The following is a 25,718-nucleotide window of genomic DNA, read 5'->3' as shown; positions in this document are numbered from 1 at the left end:
GATGAACTACCTTGTTTTTCCCCTCTGTATTTCTACCTGACCACCTAGTCTGGCCTGTTAGCTGGTACAGTAGCTGTTCACTATCCCCTTCTTTAAACACAGCACTTCCACATTTGGTTATTGTCCAAAACTCATTTTCCTATCCAATATTTTTAACAAGTAACAATGTATTTAAACTATTTTTGAGCACTCTGTGCTTGGCTGTTCATAGGATTTCTCCTCCTACTTCTCTCTTTTGCCTTAGAGAAGCTTTCATTTTTATATACTCTTGAGCTGGATTAACTGAGACCTACCTCATCTGTCTGCCATTGTGAAGCAGCAGAATAGCTTTACTCTATGCAGTATCCTATAGCTTGATATCTGGTTACAAGAAAACAGACAGGTAAAGTTCACACTCAAAACCTATGTATCATAGACTATGAATTTTATTCTAGTTGTACATGCATTAAATGCTAGTCAGTGTGGGAAATGGTAAATGACACCCTATTAATGTGAGGGTGCAATTTATATTTAAAGACTGTTATTTTGACTTTTGTGATTGTTGTTTATATTACTGTCGTGCTTAGAAGCCTTAGTGAGGAACTAGCTCCGCATTGTGCTAGGTACTGTGTACACACAGCAAAAAACTGAACTTGCATCTTGGTGCAGTTGTCTGCCATGGACTTGTATACATACAGAATTCTTTCAGGCTGTTATGTAATACAAGCTTGTAAACTACATGTGTTTCCCAAGGGTTTAATGCGATGCAATATGTCTCTTCATGATCACCAATGTGAAGGAACCTCATATCCAGGTCACTATTTAGATGTTCTGTTTTGACACACACATATAATCAGTTCTGATTAGGTTGTATTCTCGAATGTCTTAAGAGGTAAGAAATTAAGAGCAGGAAGAAGGTGCCAATACCTCAGCATGTCTCAAGGATTCCTATCAGGGTGTATGTTTGCTATATGAATGGTCTAGAAGGCTGTGGTAAATAGTGATGTGACAAAACTTGCTAATGAGACCGCATTCGTTCAGTTGAAAATAGGAAAGCTAGATAATTGAGCAAACATGATAAAGCAGATGGAGAACCATGTAACAGAAATAAATGCAAGATAGGGCACCTTGGAAGGAACAATTTAAACTATGTGTAAGCTGACTTAGAGTAACAGCTCACAAAAATGATCTAGACGTTTTTGTAAACACTTGAGTAAAGAAATCTGTTTGGGTGATGGCAGGTATAAAAAAAAATAAGACATTAAACTGTATTAAGGTAGGGACAGAAAATAACATGGAAAATATTATAATGATACTATGCAGACAAACGGTACCATAAGTCAATATCCTGAAAACTGTAGTGTTCAATTTTGGTCACCACTTCTCCTTAGTACTTCAAGATCTAATAAAGGCTAAAAAGAAAGAGTATTAGATGCTTCTGGGAATAAGAAATGTGTAGTGTACCAGTCACACTAGTTAGCGTGAAAATTATGGGAGCTATAATTTCTCACAGTTTAGAGCATAAATTGGTTAGGTTCAAGAAGAATCTACCGCCCCAAATACACAAGGTAATGCAGCACAGTTGACCAGATTCATTATGAGTTGGTATGCATACTACTTTACAGCATCCAGGTATGGGAAGGATGCTGAACTTGATGGACCTTTGTTCTGTCATATTTCAGAGTAGCAGCCGTGTTAGTCTGTATTCGCAAAAAGAAAAGGAGTACTTGTGGCACCTTAGAGACTAACCAATTTATTTGAGCATAAGCTTTTGTGAGCTACAGCTCACTTCATCGGATGCATTCAGTGAAAAATACAGTGGGGAGATTTATATACATAGAGAATATGAAACAATGGGTGTTACCATACACACTGTAACCAGAGTGATCAGGTAAGGCCTTTCAGGTAAGGGTCTTTCATGCAGGTCCCCACATCTGTACCCTAGAGTTCTGAGTGGGGAAGGAACCTTCGCAGAAATAATAAGGGCTTTTATTTTAGAGATGGGCATGAGCCAGCATTTTTAGTTCGAACATCCCTAAAATGTGGGTGGGGCTTGAGGTGCTCAAAATCCAGCTCTGAATTTTGCAGCTCCATCTCATTTCTATTTGTCCTCTCATTCTCTTTCAAAATGCAGGAAGAACATATCCACTGTTTACATTGGAAGGCAAGTGTATGCTCTCTTCTTGGCAGCTTTGAAAGCTACTTCATAGTGGAGTGTCTGGATCCTGATTATCACAAAGGTTTAACTGAAATAGATGCTAGTACCCCCTTTTAATTAACGTGAATTTGAAGATGCTATCATAATAAAACTTCATCAGATTTCTGACAAAGACTTTCCTTAAGTTAGGATCCTCTAATTTTGGAATAGGTCTTTGTCTTTTTATAACCTACATAGATACTGGTTGCATCCTCACAATTTTCCAACTAGAACAGGGAGACATCACTTTTCATAGAAATTCTCATCTAGGGCCTAATCCAATGGAATCTGTCCATTGATTTCAGTGGGCTTTGGATCAAGCCCCTCATTTACTGACAAACACTGTATCATATTTATCTATTGCCAATCAAAGGGAAATGGGAACTCCTAGGTTCTAATACAGATTTTGATACTAACTCGCTGTATGGACTTGGGCAAGTCATTTTACCACTATGGCATACTCTCTCCATTTGTAAAATGGGGATAATTATGTTTACCTACCTCACAGGGCTGCAGTGAGGATTAGTTAGGTAATGTTTAAAGGTGTATTATTTTATAATGGTAAGTGATAGGTGATAAAGGTTTTTACTATGCTGAACACTATTCATAATGCTTTTTGGTACAATATTGTTCCCTGTGGATTCTGCAGTACAAATATTTTAGGTCTTTTGTTGTTTTTTACTAGAAAAAATGCTACATTGTTCTCCTCAAAAATCTCTGAAACTAGTGGTCATCAGTCTTTCCATTGCTTTATTGTGCCTTTTATTGTCATGAAAGATATAATTAATGCAGGTTGTTTTCTGTGTATTATATGTTGTACCATCTATAGATAACAGCTAATTGGTGAGAACTTATTGTGAACTCTTAAAAAATGCTATCTAAAACCATTCTTTTCCCCTTAATTTGGTGATTATTTTCCCAGGAGGCATGACGACTGCTTAATTAGTGTTGAATGTATTTAAGGTTTAGTTGTCTTAGAATCCAAATGCAATAAAAATAATCACTACATTCCTGCGGCAGAAATAAGAGTCAGTGGGAAAATAATATTGTTTGTTTAACTTATTTTTATTTCAATATTATTTATTTAGGTTTTTTCATGACATTCGTTGTAAATCACTTTGTAATTCAGCTAGTTAATCTGAAATGGGTAGTTGCTCCTTTAGCAGCATAAAAGATTCTAATTAAAAGCCAAGTCAAATAATAAGTCTTTAAGAGAGATTTAAATTGCCCAGCAGATTTACACATTCTAGTAGCCAATGGATGAAAATTTCACAATCTAGTGGCATGACACAAAAACACAAAGTCACAAGGTTTGGTCTAGTATAAAAAGAAGACTGGACTTAGGAAGGGTCTCATAAAAAGTTACTTGAATAGTTTTGCACAGGCATTATTGCCCCCTGGTGGTGTTAATGCTAAATTTGTAATACCATTTATTACATTTCTTTCTGGCGCATTGCTGATAGCCTTGTATAAAATCAACTTCAAAGAAAGAAAATATGCCAGATAGTGAGTGAATAAACTTCTTATTCATGCATCATAATCGCTTTGGATTCTATTATTTAAGCCTTTCTACAGGTTGAATTCAAGGTCTTAGGAATAAAAGGGAGCACACATAAAGGCATTTGCATTATACTGTCAAGACACTGAAATGCCCTTTCAAAGAATCCAAACCTAAACCAGACAACATTGTGTAAATCTATTTAATTAGGTGGATTTCTCAGTCTTTACAGCTAAATGGTGCTTAATTACTGGGACACATGTTTAATTAGGTTAATTTTCACAGAGCAATTTTTGGTTCCAGTGTTACTTAGTGAAGTTAAATAGAATATGTTTTTAAATTGGGTATATAGAGCAGGTGTATTTATTGATTGCTAGGTTTTATTGGGCAGCATGCAGAGGGATCACAATGGCAACTGTAGGTTAATAATATACGGCATGCCAGGTCTATTTTCTTAGAGGTTCGTTTACATGGGGACATCTAAATATGATTAGAGGGTGCACTGTAAGTCATTGTGAATATGGAATTAAATTGTTCTGGTCATGTGGAGTATAGAAGCAACACTCAAGTGGTGAATTGCAAATGGAATATGAGGGTTTGATCTTCAGCTCTGTTATGTCTCTTTAGGCTGATTGATGGCTCAAAAAGGAAGTAAAAATATCTGCACAGGTCTCCTGAGCCTTCTCCACCCTTGGGGTAATCTAATCCCTGGGTAGTTCAGAGCTGGTATAGTAATTATCTGCCACCTACCTCCCAGCTCCCCAAAGAGGAGGTTTTACTATGGAAGGGATCATGGCTGCACTCTGATGAAGCAGCTGTGCTGTAAGTTATGCCTGCAGTTAAATTGGTCCCTGGCTAGCCCCAGGAACAGGGAGCCAAAAGGTAGCATAAAACCACATGTAATGCAGTACCCCCTCTTGCCCTATGCTCAGTGTAGCCTGGCTGGACCTGATTTGGCCCACTGTGTTACGGATGTTTTGCGCAGCACTGAACACACAAGTACTCAATAAGAGACAAATCTGTTGTCTTTCCTTCTTCCTCTTCTCCCTTTCACCCCAAATTGGTCCTCAGACACAATACACTCAGTGGATATTGACCGAGTTAGGTCAAGAACACATCTAATTACACCATGATTATCTCAACTACTGTTATGCAATATGTAACTCATTACAATATCATCTTTTTATATTTCCCACTTGTTTGTTCAGCCTTTAGAAGTCCAAGTTCTTTATCCTTTTTTATAAGCGTCTGCCCTGCAACCAAGCTAAATCTGAAAAGCTGTCAATCATGAATCAATACAAGATGATAAAAGTTCATCATAATAATTCCATTTTCTAGGCATTTTAGCATTAGAGGATCATGCTCTTGCCTTTGCATCAGTGAGTATTACTGGGTACCATCTGCCTAACTAACACATTTTGGAAGCCGGATAGTACTAATGTTTGGTACCAGTCATAAGGAAATCAGTTGTACTATTCGCAAAAAGAAAAGGAGTACTTGTGGCACCTTAGAGACTAACCAATTTATTTGAGCATAAGCGTTCGTGAGCTACAGCTCACTTCATCGGATGCATACCGTGGAAACTGCAGCAGACTTTATATATACACAGAGAATATGAAACAATACCTCCTCCCACCCCGCTGTCCTGCTGGTAATAGCTTATCTAAAGTGATCATCAGGTGGGCCATTTCCAGCACAAATCCAGGTTTTCTCACCCTCCACCCCCCCACACAAATTCACTCTCCTGCTGGTGATAGCCCATCCAAAGTGACAACTCTTTACACAATGTGCATGACATGACATGATTGTCATGCACATTGTGTAAACATGTCATGCACATTGTGTAAAGAGTTGTCACTTTGGATGGGCTATCACCAGCAGGAGAGTGAATTTGTGTGGGGGGGTGGAGGGTGAGAAAACCTGGATTTGTGCTGGAAATGGCCCACCTGATGATCACTTTAGATAAGCTATTACCAGCAGGACAGCGGGGTGGGAGGAGGTATTGTTTCATATTCTCTGTGTATATATAAAGTCTGCTGCAGTTTCCACGGTATGCATCCGATGAAGTGAGCTGTAGCTCACGAAAGCTTATGCTCAAATAAATTGGTTAGTTTCTAAGGTGTCACAAGTACTCCTTTTCTTTTTGCGAATACAGACTAACACGGCTGTTACTCTGAAAGTTGTACTATTGTATGTCATAAATAGTACTACTGATGGCTCTCTTAGACTCTCATACTTTAAGGTCAGAAGGGGCCATCATGATCCTCTACTCTGACCTCCTGCACATTGCAGGCTACAGAACCTCTGAGTTACTGATGAACACAAATAATGATTTAGACTTCAAGTTACAGAGAATCCGCCATTTACACTAGTTTAAACCTGCAAGTGACCAGTGCCCCATGCTGCAGAGGATAGCGAACACTCCCCTCCCCTTCACCCCCGCCCCCAGATCTCTACCAATCTGATCTGGGGGGAAATTCCTTCCCAACCCTAAATACAGTGATCCGTTAGAGCCTGAGCATGTGAGCAAGACCCACCAGCCAGACACCTGGGAAAGAATTCTCTGTAGTAACTCTGGACCCTCCCCTAAATCAGCCAGAGATTATGGGTGTATTACAGGAGTGGGTGGGTGAGGTTCTGTGGTCTGCAATGTGCAGGAGGTCAGATTACCTGAAATCTGAACTGCTTCTAGTGTCCCCTCACCAGCCATTGGAGATATTTCCTGCAGCAGTCACAGATCAGCTACATGCCATTGTAGGCAGTCTCCTCATACCATCCCTTCCATAAACTTACCAAGCTCAGTCTTGAAACCAGTTAGGTTTTTTTTCCCCCACTCCCCCCCTTGGAAGGCTGTTCCAGAACTTCATTCTGTGGTTAGAAATCTTCAGTGCTTAATTTGTGCCAGGGCTTGCCAGGATCCTACACATGCCTATCACAACATGTGGTCTACCTCATCTAGTGCACTAAATACCCCAATACAACTACGTGGGTGAAACCAGACAATCACTACTCCCTTGAATGAACTCACACAGGGTGCTTTTGTCTCATCATTTTCCTATCATCTGTGGGTGAACATTTTTCACAAAGCGATGACTCTGTATCTGACCTATCAGTCCTCATCCTCAAAGGAAGCCTGCACAACACTTTCAAAAGACAAGCCTGGAAGCTTAAATTTGTAACTTTGCCAGACACTAAAAATCACGGTCTTAATAAAGATACTGGATTTAGAGTTTATTACAACAATCTAACCCTCAGGGCGGTGGTGCCTTCTCAAAAGTGGGGGATCCAAGGGGCCCTGTGTCCTCCATGGCCCCATCCCCAGCCAAGCCAGAAGCCAAAGTGGGACTGGGGAGTCCGGGCCCCTCCACCTGCCCAAGGTGGGGGCTGAGAGTTGTCCCAGGCTTGTGTCCTTGCCCCTGGTTTGCCACTCAGCGCAGGTGGAGGGTCCATGGCTCCCCACAGCTGCCCGGGCAGCTCTTACCCTGACTCAGTTCTGGCCAGGAGGCAGGGCCTCGGAGCCGCAGTCCGGCCATAGTAAGAGCTGCCCGAGCAGCTGTGGGGAGCTGTAGACCTTCCATCTGCCTGAGGCAGGAGGCTCAGGGGACAGTGACATGATCTGGGGGCTTGGCCAGGGGGCAGGGCCTCAGGGGGAAGAGGAGGGGCAGGGGGAGAGGCCCATGGTGAAAAGTGGACCTCCACTTTCAAAAAGTGGGAGAGCCATGGGCCCATGGCCCTTGTTCTGGCGCCCCTTCTAACCCATTAATGCCCCCCCTCCTTTTTTGTCCTATGACTCAAGGGGTGTTAACAGGCCACTTCAACTTAAGTGGTCCCTTACAATATGTGCTAACTACTTATGCTAAACTATCTGTTCAACTTTGTATTTAGCTGTGAGACTGAGGCCATGGCTACACTACCCCTGAGCAACATAAGTTTTGCCAGCATAAATGATAGTGTGCACTGCGTTATGCTGGCAGGAGAGCTTCTCCTGCCGACGTAATTGTCGCTACTTATTGGGAGTGGTTTAATTATGTTGACGGGAGAGCCCTACATGAGAGGGGCTACACGAGATCTTATAGCAGCACAGCTGCATTGGTAAAAAAGATGTGCCGCTGTAAGGTCTCTAGTGTAGACATAGCCTGAGTGCCTTTCCCAGACCTGAGAAAGTGCTCTGTATGTCTCGAAAGCTTGTCTCTCTCTTCAACAGAAGTTGGTCCAATAAAAATATTACCTCACCCACCTTGTCTCTCTCATATCCTGGGACTGACATAGATATAACACTGCATACAAACTTCCTTTGGTTCGTCAGTGCTGGGGGAGGAGGGAGAGCTTTTCTTTGATAAACCATAGAAAGTTCATTGGTTCAAAACTGCTACTGACTATTATATTGAGGTTGTGGGGGACTTGAAGTGAAAAGAGAAATGGGGATTTGCATGCAGGGAGCCTTTAATGCTTAAATATTTTGAAAAATTAGGAAGTTAATACACACAAACTTAGCTGTGAAACAGTTAAGAGTGCTACCCATTCAATTTATCTGACTACAGCCTTCCAGCATCCCCTCCATCACACTTCCTACTCACCAACACATCAACGTAGTATACCAGTGGATACAACTAATAGTGTAGAGAAAAGTTAGTGTGGTTGTTAAGCTGAAATGAAGGCTGAGGAAAAGTCTGGTGTGTTTGGAAAGGATAATTTGGTAAAAGGGGGTGGTGGAAGGCTGCCATCCTTTGGTGGGATAGGGCAGAATTTTAAGGTTGTGGTGGATGAGAATTGTGGTAGTAGTAAGGTGTGTGCCTTTGAGTGGAGAAATAGAAGGTATTGCTATTAGATGGCTTAACTTTTCATTTCCTTGCTTCTGTGGCCTTTGCTACACATATAACCTATATAACACATCTTAGCTGTTTCATGACAAAATTTTGTGTTTAATTAGATCAGCAATTATGGAATACACTTGGTATTACTTAGATTGTTATGATGATCCCATTGGAGCCTTTTTTTGTGTGTTTCCTTTAAAATGTATAGCAATATAGTTTGTAGAAAAAGGTATTTCATAGCAACATGTCTGTCTTTGTGTTCCACAGCTGATTTGTTTCTTTTCTATTCTTCCTTTATGATTTGATAAGAAAGACATATAATTTCACTTAGCATTTAGAGGTAGAGGTGGCTGATCCCAGTATAGTTAAGGAGCTCAGAAATCCTCTCGAAGTAGTCTCTATGTTTAAAGGCTTTTTAAAATCTATTTTGTGAACTCACTTCATTTTAGTTAAATCTGTTTCCTGCCTCCCCACAAAGGCACGTCAGTTTAAAATAAACAGAATCCTTTTTCTAACCTATGGGAAGCCTGATTGAGGAGAGAGAGTGAAGAAGTCCCTCCCTCCCCCCTGCAAAAGCTATGTTGGCACAAGTGGGTGTTCTGTATTATATGTATTAATGTTTTCATTAGAACTGTTCTCTTCCCCTTTCTCTGTGTCTCCATTTATTTTTTCATGCGGTCCAGTCTCTGCTCCATTTGTCACCCAGTTTTCACATTGGATTTTTATTCTTTATCCCATTTCTGCTCCTATTTTTTCATTCTCCTACTTAGAAGACACCCACAAAGTTATTCAAATTCTGATTTAATTTTTAAACCCTTGACATTTGTGTGTTTAAAACTAGGGGAAATGACTTTGCCTCATCCCTAGTTCAAGTTAAAATATATATTGTAATTGCATCTACATAGATGATCAAGTCAAGCATGTCAGTCTAAGTGTCTTAACCATTCAATAGCTGAGGGAAGGGCATTATGCAAATCCATGAGGAACCAGCAACCCTTGCTGATAACTGCAGTCTGCAAGTTTGTGGCCTACATCTTCTAACTTGCCATAGCAGCAGAAGGGGGGATTCACAAAGGCCACTCTGATAATCATTATTAGCACTTGTCTGGCTACATGGAAATAAGGACTGGAGACATTTGACATGGATTTAATCGGCTGCCAGTTTATTATTAGATGTGTGGGACTACCCAGCGGATGGTGTACAGTGCTGGTAACCTCATGTTTATTCCATAATTACCCAGGGGGCTTTTACCAGCTTCCCTTCTTTTTCCATCCAGGTCCATCCAACAAATCCATTGCCGGGACCTTACCATCCACCCCACTCTTAGGAGGGTTAAAGTGGGCTATAAGAATAGGGTGTTGGCTCCCTGACATACCACTTATAGGAGTCCCCAACCACACCCCGTTCCTTCCTTTAATGAACATCTCTTTTTAAGTCCTTTCCCAGGCCATTTATCTGGTCACTGTATACCTTTCCTATGGACTACCCGCATTGGACATCTGCCCTACATTAAATAATGAGTTGCGACATATGGCCTACCGCCCGTCATGCCATGCATGAACAGAAATCCTTCCTGAAACCCGCTGTAGAGAAGGCAAAAAACCCCCAAATTGCATCCAAGCCAATATGGTGGTAAGAGAAAAATTCCTTCCCAGCCCCACTAAAAAAAGGGACAGCTAGGGTAATGCCCACAGCAGGTGTTGACCAAACCTGGTATTTTACCACCTAAAAAGGAGGGAGGGTGGGTCCTGCTTCAGCCTTGGTCCATGTAAAAAGAAAGGCTTTAGAGGCCGACCTACCCCTTTTGAACCCCGCAGTCCTAAGGGATGTCAGCAACCATGCTAACCTCTTTTTGCAGCAGTTTTCATTTCCCCCCCGCCCCACCAGCCACAGAGCACTGTTCCTTTCACTAAGCCAGCCAGCCAAACACACCCCCACTGCGTAAAGGTGCAGGACGGTCAATCTGATCGTGTCACATCTGAAGCAATTGAGCTTTAACTAATTAAAAATAAATCTGCCTCAGTAAATCGCTTAAATTCAGAAGTAGCTATTTAATATAATTGCTTTGTGCAAGGACCACACATATCAACAGGTTTATATCAGTAGATTCTATCAGATTATGGAATAAAAGGTATGGGTTTAATACATCATGGCTGTGATGGCACCTTCCTAGGAATTGTGGGGTGGGGAGGAAATTGAGGCGTTCTCTCTCTCTCACTCTCTTCTCTGTATGTGTCTGTGATAAATACGTAGTGTAGTTGTAGCCATGTCAGTCCCAGGATACTAGAGAGACCTTACCCACCATGACCCCTGGTGGTAAATAGTCTATAATTCTAATACTGTTCAGAAAACCAACACTAGAATTGCATTTTAGTGACCATGTTAGTCTTTGAGACTGATAGTGCCAGGACTCCTGGATTCTTATCCCAGCTCTGTAAGTGCTGTACCGTGGGATAGTAGACAAATAACTTTGTAACTTTTGAAGTGTTGAGGATTGATTAATTAACTGACTTCTTAAATTGAAGGGTACTATAAGAGGTGCAAATTGTTATTATCCATGGATTATGTACGGCCTTCAGTCTGTGTGCACGTTTTCATTTATATGTGTGCACACATATAGGATTAAACATGCAGTTAAAGTATATGTCCTTAAATATTTTACTTCCAAGTGTGTAATTCACTCAGTGCAAATCGATATAGATAACTAAAGATTTCCTTCAGAATAGCGAAGCGTTAGTAAGCATTTATTGGCTACAGCAATACATTTAGAGCATATTTACTCTAATGAAAATATATTGGTGTCTATATATATAGATATATAAGCATGTCATTATTAACCATTAGGTGAACATTACTAATCACTGAGTGCTCAGAAATCATTCTGAGATAAAGTATTTTGTCATGAAAATGTTTTAAAATGGGACATTGTCATAAAAATGTTGTAGTGTTACATATGGTTTTTATATTTTTGTCTCAGGTCCTCATTTCCTTAATGCTTCATTCCTTTGGAGACTTCTATGAAAAATGATTCATTTGTATAGAATTTGTTCATTATGATTTAATCTGCGTAGATCTAGTAACATGTTATTGTATGGTCTTACCTCATTACTAGTTTACCTTTTCCACATCTCTCCCCAGATTTCCTGGTCTCCTCTATGCTAGTACTGAGAAATATTACAATAAATGTATTGGGGAGTATTGTACTGAACATGCGGTGTATGTTTGTATTTATTACATTCTTTTTACAAAGCTTTTGTCATCTTGTTACCTCAGTGAGTGGTGGGGGTGGTGTGTGCAGTGCCTCCCTAACCATGTGAGAGGAGACCCTTTGTTTGTGGGAACTTCGGGAGGGGGAGTGCCAATATTTTTATATGGAGTAATAAAAAAAAACATATTTAAAAGTAGGAGGTACCAACCAATTAGTGCCCTTTATTTTGGTGCCTCCCTCTTTAGAAGATTGTCTCTACCATTACCACAGAAGCATGAGCTAGGTAATTTCTCATCTACAGTTTATTTCACTGAAGAGAAAAATGTAATTTAGGAACATTGGGGGTCAATACAAACTATATATATAAAAAACTATGAATTACAGTTTTATAGCCACTAAGTAATGTTTTTCAAGGATTGGATTCCTCATGATATACTAGAATAATTTCTGAATTAGTAAATGCGTCAGTGTGGAAGGAAAAAAAAAGCTTGATGTCTGCCCTTTGCCCCAAAATTCACTTGTATGAAGGTATCTGTTTGACCCCTTTTCTGCTCCACTGCCTGCGTTTTTAATTAAAAATACCCATCATAGTCATGGTCTTCTATACTGTACACTCAAAAAGAAGCTTCTAAACAAACATTTTTGTAGTCCAATTCTGGTTTTTAAAAGAGAGGGTGGAGGTGCACACTTACTTGAATTTATTGAGTTAAGCCTTTTATTTTGCTCACAATATTTTTCTTTCTTAATTGGTAAAAGAAGTCTAAAAAATTTAAACTGATTTTTAGCACATTGCTAATGCGACAGAGCAGATTGGGAGCAATAATTAATTTTTAAAACATGCTACAGTTGGTATGAGGTTTGCCCTTCGAAATGCATATTTATTCTTTGGTATTTTTAGTATAAATATAAATGCATCCGATAAAGTGAGCTGTAGCTCACGAAAGCTTAAGCTCAAATAAATTTGTTAGTCTCCAAGGTGCCACAAGTACTCCTTTTCTTTTTGCAAATACAGACTAAGACGGCTGCTACTCTGAAACCTATAAAAGATTTGTAGTCAAATTTATTTGTAGACTGAAATAGCCCCCATGAATTTCAAGATCAGCTTTTAATAGCATTATAATAGGTATCATTCTCCATATAATATAAAAGTATCTCAGCTAACTAAATGTATAGAAGAACCTCAGAGTTACAAACACCAGAGTTATGAACTGACCAGTCAACCACACACCTCATTTGGAACTGGAATTATGCAGTCAGGTCGCAGCAGAGAAAATAAATAAATAAATAAATAAAACTTTAAAAAAGCAAATATAGTGTAGTACTGTTAAATATAAACTACTAAAAAATAAGAACGTTTTAAAAAAAAGATTTGATAAGGTAAGGAAACCATTTTTGTGCTTGTTTCATTTAAATTAAGGTGGTTAAAAGCAGCATTTTTCTTCTGCATAGTAAAGTTTCAAAGTTGTATTAAGTCAATTTTCAGCTGTAAACTTTTGAAAGAACAACCAAAATGTTTTATTCAGAGTTACAAACATTTCAGAGTTATGAACAACCCCCATTCCGGGGTATTTGTAACTCTGAGGTTCTACTGTAGCCAAGTTTGTTACGCTTGGAGTAATTCTATATAATTGGTTATTTCAGTCTAAGTATTTATACTGTGTTTCTGTCTGTGATGGTAGATGGCTTTGCATTCAAAGATCCACTAGGGTTCAGGAATACTTGTTATTTCATATGACACAGCTACCCTAGGGGGTACATTATTTTCAAAATCATGCATGGAAATTTAGCTTCATGACTCCTATTAAAGTTAGTAGGAGCTATGCAGCTAACTAATCTATTTTGAGTTTTTCTATAGCATCTACCATGAAAACATGAAAGTGCTGATACTTGATGTGTTAAAAGAAAGCAAAAACAAACAAACAAAAATATACACACCTGTATACCCTTCATCAAGGGGGTGATGGAATCCCTCCTAGGCCTTGATTGTGATAAATTTATTCCCTGTAGCATGATGTTCAATTACCTTTCTTGTTGCTTATATGACAAATGTTATTGTTGACCATGAACTTATCCAGCTCTTTATCTGGAAGGATTTAAAATAATAAAAAAAGCAGGCACTTGTCTGGATAACAAGAATAGTCAAATTTACAATAGTACAAAAAACTAAAATATAGTTTTGGAAGGAATATTATATCTTTTTGTGGAGCAAAATGTCTGGATTGAACCCATATTATGTCTTGCATTTTTTGAGTAAGAATAAAGAAACAGTGGTTACATTTGGTAAAAGTTTCTCCATTATTGAGGCATTACTCACAAGGAAGCCCAAAACAGGGAATTTTTAATTTTGTCATTAAGAGAGAAACATTTTACATTTTTTCTCCTTTTAATTATGGAGGCATTTGAGAAGATACTATGTACTGGGAGTATGGATTGAAATTAATTGTTTTAATAGGAAATCTTGTGATTATGCCCCTATTACAGTACAACACCGAATACATGCTAGGTACATAAAATTCATCTCTAATTTTTTAATCCCTTATATTTTAACTGTTCTCCAGAATCCCATTTTAATTTCAGTTGTTTATAATCAAGGATTACTACTGCATCCCTGGTGGGGGTGGAAACCTTTCAATTTTATGTGTAGGACCAGATTTGAAAAGAACTCAGCTCTTCTGCATCAAAATATGCAGCCATATTTTCAAAACAGTTTAGCACACTGGATGTTGAGTCCTCTTAAAAATCTTGCTGTAAGTGTCATAATGGGAGCTACTGGATGCTAAATACTTGTGAAAATCTGGCTTTTGCTTGCACTTTAATGACAGATGAGCTCATTTAAAAATCAGGCTTGAATTGCTGGTGCTGAGCACTTGAAATATCTGGTCTTAAACTCTTTTAAGAATCTGACTCAGTGTCTTTTTATGTCAATGAAGCACCATAGCATATGGTGACAATGAGTTATCCAACTTGCTAATAATTGTTTTCTAATCATTCTGGAAGAACCACTGGGATTTAAAGATATCAGTTCATGCCAACAGTGTACTTACTGTTTTCTCCTTTTTCCAGCGTCTTGTTGAAGCTGCAGAGGATGCTCACTTGAAACATGAATTTGATGCTGATTTACAGGTAATTAGAAATTGATTTTTTAAAAAAAACATTTATCAGAACATATAAAGGCTTATAGAATAGCTTTGTATTTTTACTCCAAGGACTGCTGTGGAAAGCCAGGCATGTGAGTAATAAAGGGATGCTTACTACAGAAAATGGAATTAAGGGAGATTGGCTCAGTATTTTGGCAAGTTATGCACTTCGTGTTTGCATTTTGGGAGACCTAGCAGGTGGATTTTACTCTTTTAGAGATTTCATTTAAATTCCCTCTATGACTACTTATGTCAAGATTTTTTAAACACAGTAATTAGCAGCATATTGCATAATTGCACTGTACTGGGAAGGAATTGCTCTTTGGAGAGTTGAATTTGCAAATGGGGTGGTAACCCACAGTGATGGGATTAGAGTGACATTGGACTGTGCAAATGGTTTGTGTTTGGACCCATGGTTAGTGCAGACAAGGCTTTTTTACACAGAGGTTTTAGTGCTGTACCATCACTGTATCAAAATAGTGCCTTTTTGTGCGTACTGGTGCAGAATGCAAGGGAAGTGAGAAAACGAGAAAAATTGGGAAACAAGATAAAAAAAGATTGAAAAAGCTTTAAGAAAATAAGGCAAAGCATATAAGAATACAAATTCATCAGACAATAAAATAATAGAAGCTAACTTAATAATAAAATATGTATTGTACTTCAATATTTAAATTAATAAATATCTTCCTGGCTGTAATGAATTTCTGTTCCTTGGTCCACTGAATGCTGTGTTAGGCAAAGGTATTATTCAGTTTGGTTCTCGCTACGTAGATTGTCTTCTAACATTTTCTATGGGTGTCCATTAAGAATCTGTCTGTCTTAATGCTGAGCAGTAAACATTAAGGAAAATAGGTTTAAGGAAAAGGGAGGAAGATTACATATTTCTCCATGCTTAAAATCTGTCTCAGTAGGTTCTGTTTTCAGAACTTGCCATGGTTACTTTATAGTCAAAACAAAGTACCTTTTCATAATAAAAAGCTGGAGTGGAATAAATGATTCCCTGTGAAAATAAATCTGTTATAGGAAGAGAATACCGAGAGTGACCTCTTCAGAGTTAAGGATAAGGAAGCTTTGAAATTAAGATAAAATGTTGACATTAGAAGTAGTGATGCTTCATAATTTTTTTGTGTTATATCTATCTGGATTCAAATGGCTGAGAACTCTACTGCGCTCCAGCCTTTGGAAGGCCTACTGCATTTCATTTTATGAACTTCACACCTGGAAGAAATTGAATCTATTGTCTAAATAAATCAGGAGCACATTTATAGAAGACTGTTTTAAATGTATACAGTAAATGCCTCTTCACTGAGGATGGTTCTAACTTTGACAAAGTCCTTCATTTGTTGAGGCTTTGAAGATATAAACACTTTTAGGAAGCCAGTTAAAAGCCATTTGTGTCAGCAGCATTAATAGGACAATCAAATCTCTGTGTAGCGCTCTGTTGTTTATTACTGCCATGGTCCATTAAAGCTAATCAATTGTTAATCTTGGTTTCGGTGACCCCGATGCAACCCTGCAATCTCTGGGAGATTATTGTTGTTTATCAAAATCTCATACCACCATCTGCTCAACATAAAAATAATGACCAGAATGATTTGGCAGTGTTCATTCAAGTTGAAGGGGATAGAAATCTTGCTGCAATTTTGCTGTGGAAGAGGAATTTGCCAAGCTTCTTATGCCTTGCCTAAATGGGGGAGACAGTGTGAAAGAAGTTTAAATGAGTTGTATGCTACACAACACGAGTCTAAGCTCTTTGTCTGATCCCCACTGCTCTTGAAAATGCAAAAGCAGATAAAATGTTTTTGTACTTTTATTGGTCCAGAATCATTGTCTGTGGTTTGATGAGAGTATGAACAATCTTCTATCACTACATAAAAATGATGTAAAGGAAAAATAAAAGTATATTAATATTTTTATTTCTCTGGAAAAATACCAAGTTAAAAAACTACAGCTGGAAGAGCTCATCTTTTATATCTCTGGAATTCTTTGGTAATGCTGAAATTCTATCCTTCTGTTGGGTCAAATTCAGTTCCTTATGGGTTTTATTCTTAATAGCTTTATTGGTATCCTTAGTTATCTTATAAGAATTCTAATCAATATACTATTGTGCATTATAATGATCTAAGCATTCAGATGTTAACTTCGACAGATTCAGTGTCAGAGATAAACAAGAAAAACATCTTCAGTAAGAGACATAAATAAAAATGTCCATTATTTGAAAGAAATAAATCAAACCGAGTGATATGATTGTCTAACTCACCAGCGTCAAATACTGCATGTTTGATTAATAACAGAGCTCTACCTCAGGCATATCTGAATTTAAAGCTTTAACTGGCTGTATTTGGCCTTGAGAAGTTCTTTGTTTCTACAGGAATGTGAACCAAGAGCTGCAGTTGTAGCAAGTTGGGGGTAGATGAACTTCTAAACATCTGGATTTCAAGTTCTAAGCCAAAACAGTACTTTTCCCACCAGTGTATAGGATTTCAAAGTTATGCTTATAATATGGTATCAAGGAGTGTTTGTCAAGTTTGCTTACATTTGAATAAATATTTCACATATTTCACACAACAGGAATATTTGTGTAAATAAAATCAATCCACATTCTTACCGTTAAGTGTAGTTGCTTTATGACAATATTTCTATAGACTTATGAGTTTGCTCATCATCTCTGGATGACTTATAAAGTAGGGGTAAGTATTTTTATTTATTGAACACTGACAGTGTGCTTGCCTCTGTATAAAACAACTCGAGCTTACAACTTAAAATGTCAGAGAAAGCAATATAGAGACAGGCTCTTCTGCATTTCCACAGGGAGGTTATCCCAGGATGCTGAGGGTTTTTAAGTACTGTAGATGTGAAACAGCTCTCTAACTTAGCTGCAGGAGACTTGTGCTTCTAAGGAGAGAGGGGAAAAAGAGAGGATAGTAGTTCACTCATGTAAGGAGATAATCTGTTGCAAAGAAATTGTAAATAACAATATAACAAAATCATTCCTCTTGACTGAAATCCAACATTCTAATGACTAAATTGCTTAGTACTCGTGCTTGGAGTATAAATTTCTTAAAATGCAGAACTCCTGGGAAAGAAAGATTGAAGCACCATTCTGGATTCTGCTGGTTCAAGCCTTACAACAGGGCCCTGAGCTGGGGAATGTCTGTCCAACTGGGGTCCCTCAACGGAGAATGGGGAAGGCCTGGCTGGGACTCATTTTCCCCAGGAGTCCAAACTTTTCCTCTCAGCCTACTTAGCGCAGATCCTCGCACCATCCTGCCCCATAGTAATCTCTCCAAACCTTTGGAAAATGGTCAGTTTGTACAATTTAAAACTTCCCAAAATTGACTTCTAAAATCTAACTTATGGCTCTATGTAATTACTACTGCAGTTGCATACAAATGATGGGCCACTTCAAACATTTAGCGATGTGATTAGTGGGTGCTTATCCAAACCACTCACTCAGCTGACAAAATTTTCTGCATCACAGTATTATATTGCAGCCACCATTTTAGTATGTGAGCATTTTTTCATGAGATTTATAGTACACTCTGATTTTCTTTATATCTTAACAATGTGAGCTCAAAAGCTTGTCTCTTTCACCAACAGAAGTTGGTCCAATAAAAGATATTACCTCACCCACCTTCGTTCTCTCTTCTTCAGCAGCTGTCAGATATGTAATATCCTGTATTTTTAATAAAGTCTTAAATACTTGTAGTGAACTCCTACATTCAGAGAATATCAGGGTTGGAAGGGACCTCAAGAGATCATCTAGTCCAACCCCCTGCTCAAAGCAGGACCAATCCCCAATTTTTGCCCCAGATCTCTAAATGGCCCCCTCAAGGATTGAACTCACAACCCTGGGTTTAGCAGGCCAATGCTCAAACCACTGAGCTATCCCTCACCCCTAAACAACTGAGCTGTCCGTCCCCCATACATTCTATGCTCAGAAAAAAAAATAGGGTGATAGGCTGAAGCTTTTCTAAGTCAGTGTTACATGGTTAGGGTACTTTTTACATTGTGACAAATTCTCAACCCTTGAAAGTTTGCAATATGTGATACATCCTTGAGAAAGAGGAATGGTGTTGGTACTCCTGTTTTCTTTCACTGGGAATTGGGTGCCTAACTGCCCTTTGTGTCTTTGGAAAACTCTATCCATCATATGGGCACATATCTGAGGGTTTCCAAATTGTATAAATAAGTGAGCGACTTCAGTTATTTCTCTTTTTTACATTCTGCCACCATGTGAAATACCATATAAGATGGAACTTCCACAGATGCTGTACAAAGGTATGGCTGGAAATCAAAAATGGCAAGAGATGATTGGAGAATAGGAGGAACTTGGCCTAGTATGCAATTTCCTCCTGTTTTGCAATAGGAAGTCCTAGTATTGCTGCCACTGAAGTTGATGGGCATTTGCTATTGACTCCAGTGGAAGCTGCTGGGTCTTAAGGCAGGTCCACGCTACAGCCAGGATCGACACTCTGAGATCGATCCACTGGTGGGTGATTTAGCGGGTCTAGTGAAGACCTGCCAAATTGACAGCAGATTGCTCTGCAGTCGACCTCTGTACTCTACCCCCAACGAGAAGAGTAAGGTAAGTCGACGGGAGATATTCTCCCGTTGACCCCCCCCCCCATGGTGTAGACCCCACAGTAACTCAACCTAAGGTACATTGATTCCAGCTACGTGAATAACGTAAACAGACTTTCAGACTGAAGACATTACATGAATAACGTAGCTGGAATTGCATAGCATAGGTCGACTTATCACGGTAGTGTAGACATAGCTCCAATATCTTTGAAAATCGAGCCACTAAATGTGGGGCATAAATGTGGATTTAGGAGCTTTACTTGAGGCTCTCTTTTGAAAATCTTAACCTAAATGTATGTCTGCCAGAGGTAAAAATAATTGGTTTTAGACCCAAAGAAAGAGTAGGAATTGTAGCAATAAAAGCAACTGAAGTAAAGTTTCTCAGTGGAACTGAAATTGATCCTCCTCCTCCAATTCCCTATCCCCTTTGGGAGTTTCCTGTACTTACAGAAAATACCTGTTTAATAGCACTGGAATGGTGATACAAACTTCTCCACAAACTGCCCCACCAGTGATCCTCCACTCTGACTGGAGGGACCATCTATAAGAAGTGAGAGTATAGTTTAGGCTTTGTCTACACTACTAAGTTTTGTCGACAAAATGAATGTCGACACCCAAAAGTCAACAAAACAAAAATCGCCAAAGGGTGTTCATACTTGCTCCCGCTGTCGACAGATCCTGTCCACATCGTGGACACCATCATCGACAGTGTGAGCAATGCACTGTGGGCATGTATCCCTCAGTGCAGTGTTGTGGGAAGGGGGAGCTGATCGCTGCTCATCTTGGGAGGATTCCCTCCGAGTTCTCCCACAGCCTCCTCAGCTGCCGGGCATGGCATCATCAGTAGCTCTGTGAGCTCTCTGAGCTGAGGAATGTCAAAGCTGCGCAGCAGTCTCTCCTCCCACCCTCCCTGCGACAGCAGTCTGCCGGCTGCTGTGTTCCTAGTGCAGGGCAGAACAGGAGCATTCCAATGATTTGCTCTTTGTTCCCCAAAGGGAGCAGCACACTCAGTTGTCAGATACTTCCTGGAGCTTTGAAAGGGGAGGGGCGCATGCCTGCTGGGCAGCAGAGATCAAAACACTGAGCAGAGCAATCAAGGCAGGCATTGTGGGATACTGATGGAAGCCAGTTCTGTCGACAAAACAAATAGCAGTGTCTACACTGGCTCTTTGTTGACAATAAAGGAAGGGTCAAAAAAAAAATGTCTCTTGCAGGGGTGGAAGCTTTTTGTCCCCAAAACCGGGCATTTTTCCCAACAAAAGTCGCATTGCCGTGTGTACGCTCTGTCTGTTTTGTCACCAAGAGGCAGTTTTTGGTGACAAAACTTGGTAGTGAAGACAAAACCTAAGTCTCAGTGGCCCCCTCAGTCTGTCTGCTGAGGCTGCCAACAAGGTCATCAATTTGTGATGTGGATGCTTGCCCATGAGAACCTGGACCGATACCACCGAATTCCCATTGCTCCCAGGGATTGATTTTAAAAAAATAGGCAAAATGGAATTTTCTACTATTTAACCCACATTAGATAACAAAATTAATGTTCATGTTTGGTTAACTGACATCTGTGTATGTTTAAATAAATAAATAAATATTAGAATGTCCGTGCTACACTAGTGTCCGGTGACCACAGCTGAGATGGGGGCCTTGTTGGGCCCTACCTTATAGTACTGTACAAATACAGAGTAAAAGACAATTCCTACCCCAAAGAGCTTACAATCTAAATAGACAAAGGGATAGAGCATTCAAAAGAGTGAACAAAGTGATAATTTCCAAGAATCGTGTTAATTCCACAATTAAAAAAGAAATTAGGTTTCGTTAGGAGGGGATCAGCTACATGGAAAGATAAAGGAAGGGTAAGATGTAGAGAGGCTGGGGATGGGGAGGAGAGGAAGGAATGGAGTAGGGAGGACAAAATTTAGGTGAGCCTCGCTCTGTCATTCAGGGGTGTGAAAAGTTCACACTCCTCAGATATGTAGTTAAGTTGACCTAAGCCTGATATAGACACTGCTTGGTAAATGGAAGAATTCTTCTGTCGACCTAGTTACAGAGTCTTGAGGGGGTAGATTAACTACAGTAATGGCAAAACCCATTCCGTCGCTGTAGCAGGTGTCTAAACTATGGCACTGCAGTACCATAGCTGTGCTGTTGTAACGTCTGTAATGTAGACAAGCCCTGGGAGTGAAGTGATTGTGTGAGAGTGGCCAGAAGGGGTTTTGAGTAAACAGACTTTCAGACTGATGACATTACCAGTGTCCAAAGATTTTGTAGGTCCCTGCAGCATCTGCTTCTGCTGGCATGATTCTCTATTCGACATTGGTGAGGCCTCATCTGGAGTACTGTGTCCAATTTTGGGCCCCACACTACAAGAAGGATGCGGATAAATTGGAGAGAGTCCAGCGAAGAGCAACAAAAATGATTAGGGGTCTAGAACACATGACTTATGAGCAGAGACTGAGGGAGCTGGGATTGTTTAGTCTGCAGAAGAGAAGAATGAGGGGGGATTTGATAGCTGCTCTCAACTACCTGAAAGGGGGTTCCAAAGAGGATGGCTCTAGACTGTTCTCAATGGTAGCAGATGACTGAACGAGGAGTAATGGTCTCAAGTTGCAGTGGGGGAGGTTTAGATTGGATATTAGGAAAAACTTTTTCACTATGAGGGTGGTGAAACACTGGAATGCGTTACCTAGGGAGGTGGTAGAATCTCCTTCCCTAGAGGTTTTTAAGGTCAGGCTTGACAAAGCCCTGGCTGGGATGATTTAACTGGGAATTGGTCCTGCTTCGAGCAGGGGGTTGGACTAGATGACCTTCTGGGGTCCCTTCCAACCCTGATATTCTATGATTCTAAGTTACTGGAAAATAATAGGATGAAAGATAATTGGGGATACCTACAGTATACCATCTTGTTAAATACTTATTCAAACCATGTGCATTATTTTAATATTAGTGTACTTGGAAAAGTCTATTCACACATTCATTATCTCAGTAATTTTGAAATGATGCACTTAGTGACTAGATTTTATAATCCATTAGTGTTAATATTTTATTAGATGTCAGTAATAAACCCACAACGTTAAAGTCTGACCTTGAGAAGTCCTGATCATCACAATTCACACAGGAGTTGCAAGTGCTCACCATTTCACAGGATAAACCATTTAAATGCCTTCATGAAAAAGTGGTTCTAAAAACAGCAAAATGGGGTCCAGTGTTTATTGTATCTCACTGATTCCTTATCAAATGTGCTTATTCTAAAAATCAGAAACATATTTTTCTAAATGCCAGCCCTCCAAATCCAGCACTGGGGAAAAGATTCTGCAGGCCAGATTTCTCTCAGCTACATTTATATTGCACTGTTAACCTTCAGTGGGGTTCACTTGTGTTCAGATTATACCTTCAGTTATACACTGTGGCTGCAGAAGTATTACCATGGCCTGCAGAATTTTTATTATTGATGAATGATTGTAGAAAAAACCCAGGATAGGCTAGCAGGGCTTATCTAAATATTGAGCAAAACTGATAGGGAATCAGTGAGACACACTAAAAGTAGAACCCCACAACGTCACTTTTTAAAAAAAGCCACCTGCACTTTTAAGGATGGTGATGATAGAGGAGAAGTGACAATAATGGCTGCATTCCTATTTCCGTGTGCATAAGGCACACCTTCTCTGCTATCTTAAATGATCACAATGTTAAGCAAAATATTATTCTGTTTTAATTTTTTTCTGTTAAACTGTTTCACAAACCTGCCTTACTCGTAACGAAAGATCAAATTTTGCAGTCCTTAATTTAGTAAAACTCCTGTTGACTTCAAGCTCAAGGCTTCTTAGTTTGACTCAAAATTGCTTTTATATTAGAGCTGCAGCAAACTGACATCCAGACTTAAGCTCTAAAGAACAAACCTTTCAATCATGTAGCTTATTCGCTGTTTCCTCTTTGCTTCTTGGGGCTGTAAGGAGGAATGAGAAAAAATAAATGGCTGTTAAGCTAGCAAGGAAGCAGTGAATTTCAAACTGCTACTAGTTGATAATTCTCCAGAGTTGCTCAACACATAAATAACCTTCAGAGTGAGATCCCTACATCACATTCACAGTGCATGCCTGAGAGGGCTTATGTATCAGAGAGAGCATGCTGAGAGATGGGACCATGGAACAATTTTGGATGCTTTTCCAAGATTTTATATCTGATTTTTATGTCTGCAGCAGCTGACTACAAAAAGAGATTTGTGTCGGGCAAACATAAATAAAGCACAATTAGTTATTTCCTAGGAGAAATTACTTTGTTTTCCATTCGCTTTTCAGCTGCTATCTTTTTTTTAAAGCAAGCTTGGTCATCAGTCAGACTTCCTTCTCCTCTCCTCTTTTAAATTTGTGTTCCTTTGAGTTTCTAACACTCAATTTCAGGAATACAAACAACCAACTTTAATCCAAAGCATCGTACCAGAGTGATTTTATTTATATTAACATTCATATTAATAATTTATTTCTCTTTCAGAAAATGTGGGTTGAACTTTATAGAGGGATACAGCAATGCAGATATTTCAATTCATTGTCTGACAGCCAGGGATGCAATGCAATATTTTTCAGAAACACAGCAACAGGTTCTCTGTCATTATGTTCTTTGTTCTTGACTTCCATGCAGTTTTGCTCTTTATGAGGGAAGACATCCAGGGAGCAGTACTTTCTGCACATTGGGTTCAAGTGCTGTCCCATCAACACAGGGCTACAACTACAATGTACTGACAGAAATAGTTTGCTTCTCTTTTGAAAAAGGGGAGGATGAACTCACTGCTAGCATGTGTAGTATATTCTGTATCCTCTGCCAGCTTCTGAGGCTGGATACACCCTCTACACAATAGGCCTTGTCTTCTTGGAACTATAGAATGCTTACAGGGTCCCCCTCCTAGTGCTTCCATGAGCACCAGTGAACAGTTTCTGGTGCCTGCACAGAATCAGGTCCAGGATACAGCAGCCGGAGAGGGACTTCATGTGCTCCTTCCTTTAACACATAGTGCAGTATCTAATCGTGTGTGTGTGTGTAGGGGTTGAACTCGATAACTAAGATAGATATCACAAATGATGGTTTGGTGTTCAGTAATTCTCTAACTTATCATTGATACAAATAGAGGATGTGTTCAGTTATCTTTCGATTTTTGTTCCTGTCAGCTGAACCTTATAATGAGCTTATGCATTTCATTGTAAATCCAGTTTTACCTACATCTAATGCAAATATAGTGCTATTGCCTGGTGTATTTGCTGTAAACTATTCTGCAGAAATGCTGAATCATGGGATTGTTTATAGAATTGTACGATACAGCAATTAATTCAGTCATCCTAAAATGCTTCCTCCTCCTTTTGCTGTGTACCTCATTGTGAGTGCTGGCCACACCTCTTAAGGGCCTGTCTTTTGTATTTTTGTCTTGGAGGGTTGCCTGGGGAAGTTCTGTATTATTGCCAAACCCTAAACATTAAAATGTCATGAGTCAGTCCCCAAAAAATCATGAAATTTAAAATAAAATATTATATATTTGCCTTCTGGCATTTGAACCTCTAGGGTGCATTCAGGTCACATTTTCAAGCTGTTTCTCCACAGCCATAAGGATGAGAAATTTACTTTTTAAACATACACATGCTGAGATTCTCATGTGTTCACAGTACTCCAGCAGATAGTGCTATTAGTAAAATGCCAATTGTTGTTGTTAGACTCCTGATAAAATCGTGAGAGTTGGCAACACTGAATCCTCTCTTGAAAGAGATGTCTTGAGAAACTATATAATTTATTACAGGTCAGATGAACACTTACATATATGAACCAGCTGGCATTGTTGAGATACCAGGATAAAGCTGTACATAACAGGACTGCAGCTTAGTGTGAGCACCCACTCCTGACTGCAGGTCCCTTTGCAGGCATCCTGTCCCTGTTAGTCCTGTTTTGCAGGCCTCTTAAGAGCTCAGAGGTTTTCTCTGGTTAAGAGTCCCCCTACCTGGGACTAGTCTAATACCAGAACGGGTTTAAAACAACCCAGATTCCCAAACTAAAGTCCATTCCAACAACACAAAGAAAAAGTCCATACTTGGTCCGGCATTTTCTCTCACTCTTTCTTCTTCTATCCCAGTCTAATCTCCCAGCCAGTCCTCCGAGCTGTCGCTTGCTGGGACTCTGATGTCCAGTCCCAAATACAGTCAGGGTTTCCAGCCCCTTCCAGCAGCCTTCAACTCACTGGGCTTGTCTTAAATATAAAGGGAAGGGTAAACCCCTTTGAAATCCCTCCTGGCCAGGGGAAAGCTCCTCTCATCTGTAAAGGGTTAA

General features: G+C 39.5%; 1 protein-coding gene across 5 annotated transcripts in view; it reads left to right on the top strand.

Moving 5' to 3' along the window:
• The window catches only part of CACNA2D3 (calcium voltage-gated channel auxiliary subunit alpha2delta 3), a 724,110-nt gene that overhangs the window by 218,304 nt on the left and 480,088 nt on the right, over window positions 1–25,718 (top strand). For all 5 annotated transcript variants that reach the window (XR_013636032.1, XM_078853616.1, XM_078853615.1 and 2 more), the window contains one exon: window positions 14,761–14,820. Coding sequence is in view for 4 of the 5 variants with exons in the window: in XM_078853616.1 (XP_078709742.1) it covers window positions 14,761–14,820 (60 nt within the window). In the remaining variant the exon portion in view is untranslated. The remainder of the gene's footprint in view (window positions 1–14,760; window positions 14,821–25,718) is intronic.

This window comes from Lepidochelys kempii, chromosome 7, assembly GCF_965140285.1.
Source record: "Lepidochelys kempii isolate rLepKem1 chromosome 7, rLepKem1.hap1, whole genome shotgun sequence".
In the NCBI taxonomy this organism is placed as follows: Eukaryota; Metazoa; Chordata; order Testudines; family Cheloniidae; genus Lepidochelys; species Lepidochelys kempii.
Note: the sequence above shows the minus strand (reverse complement) of the source record. Positions and strands in the feature narration are given on the sequence as shown.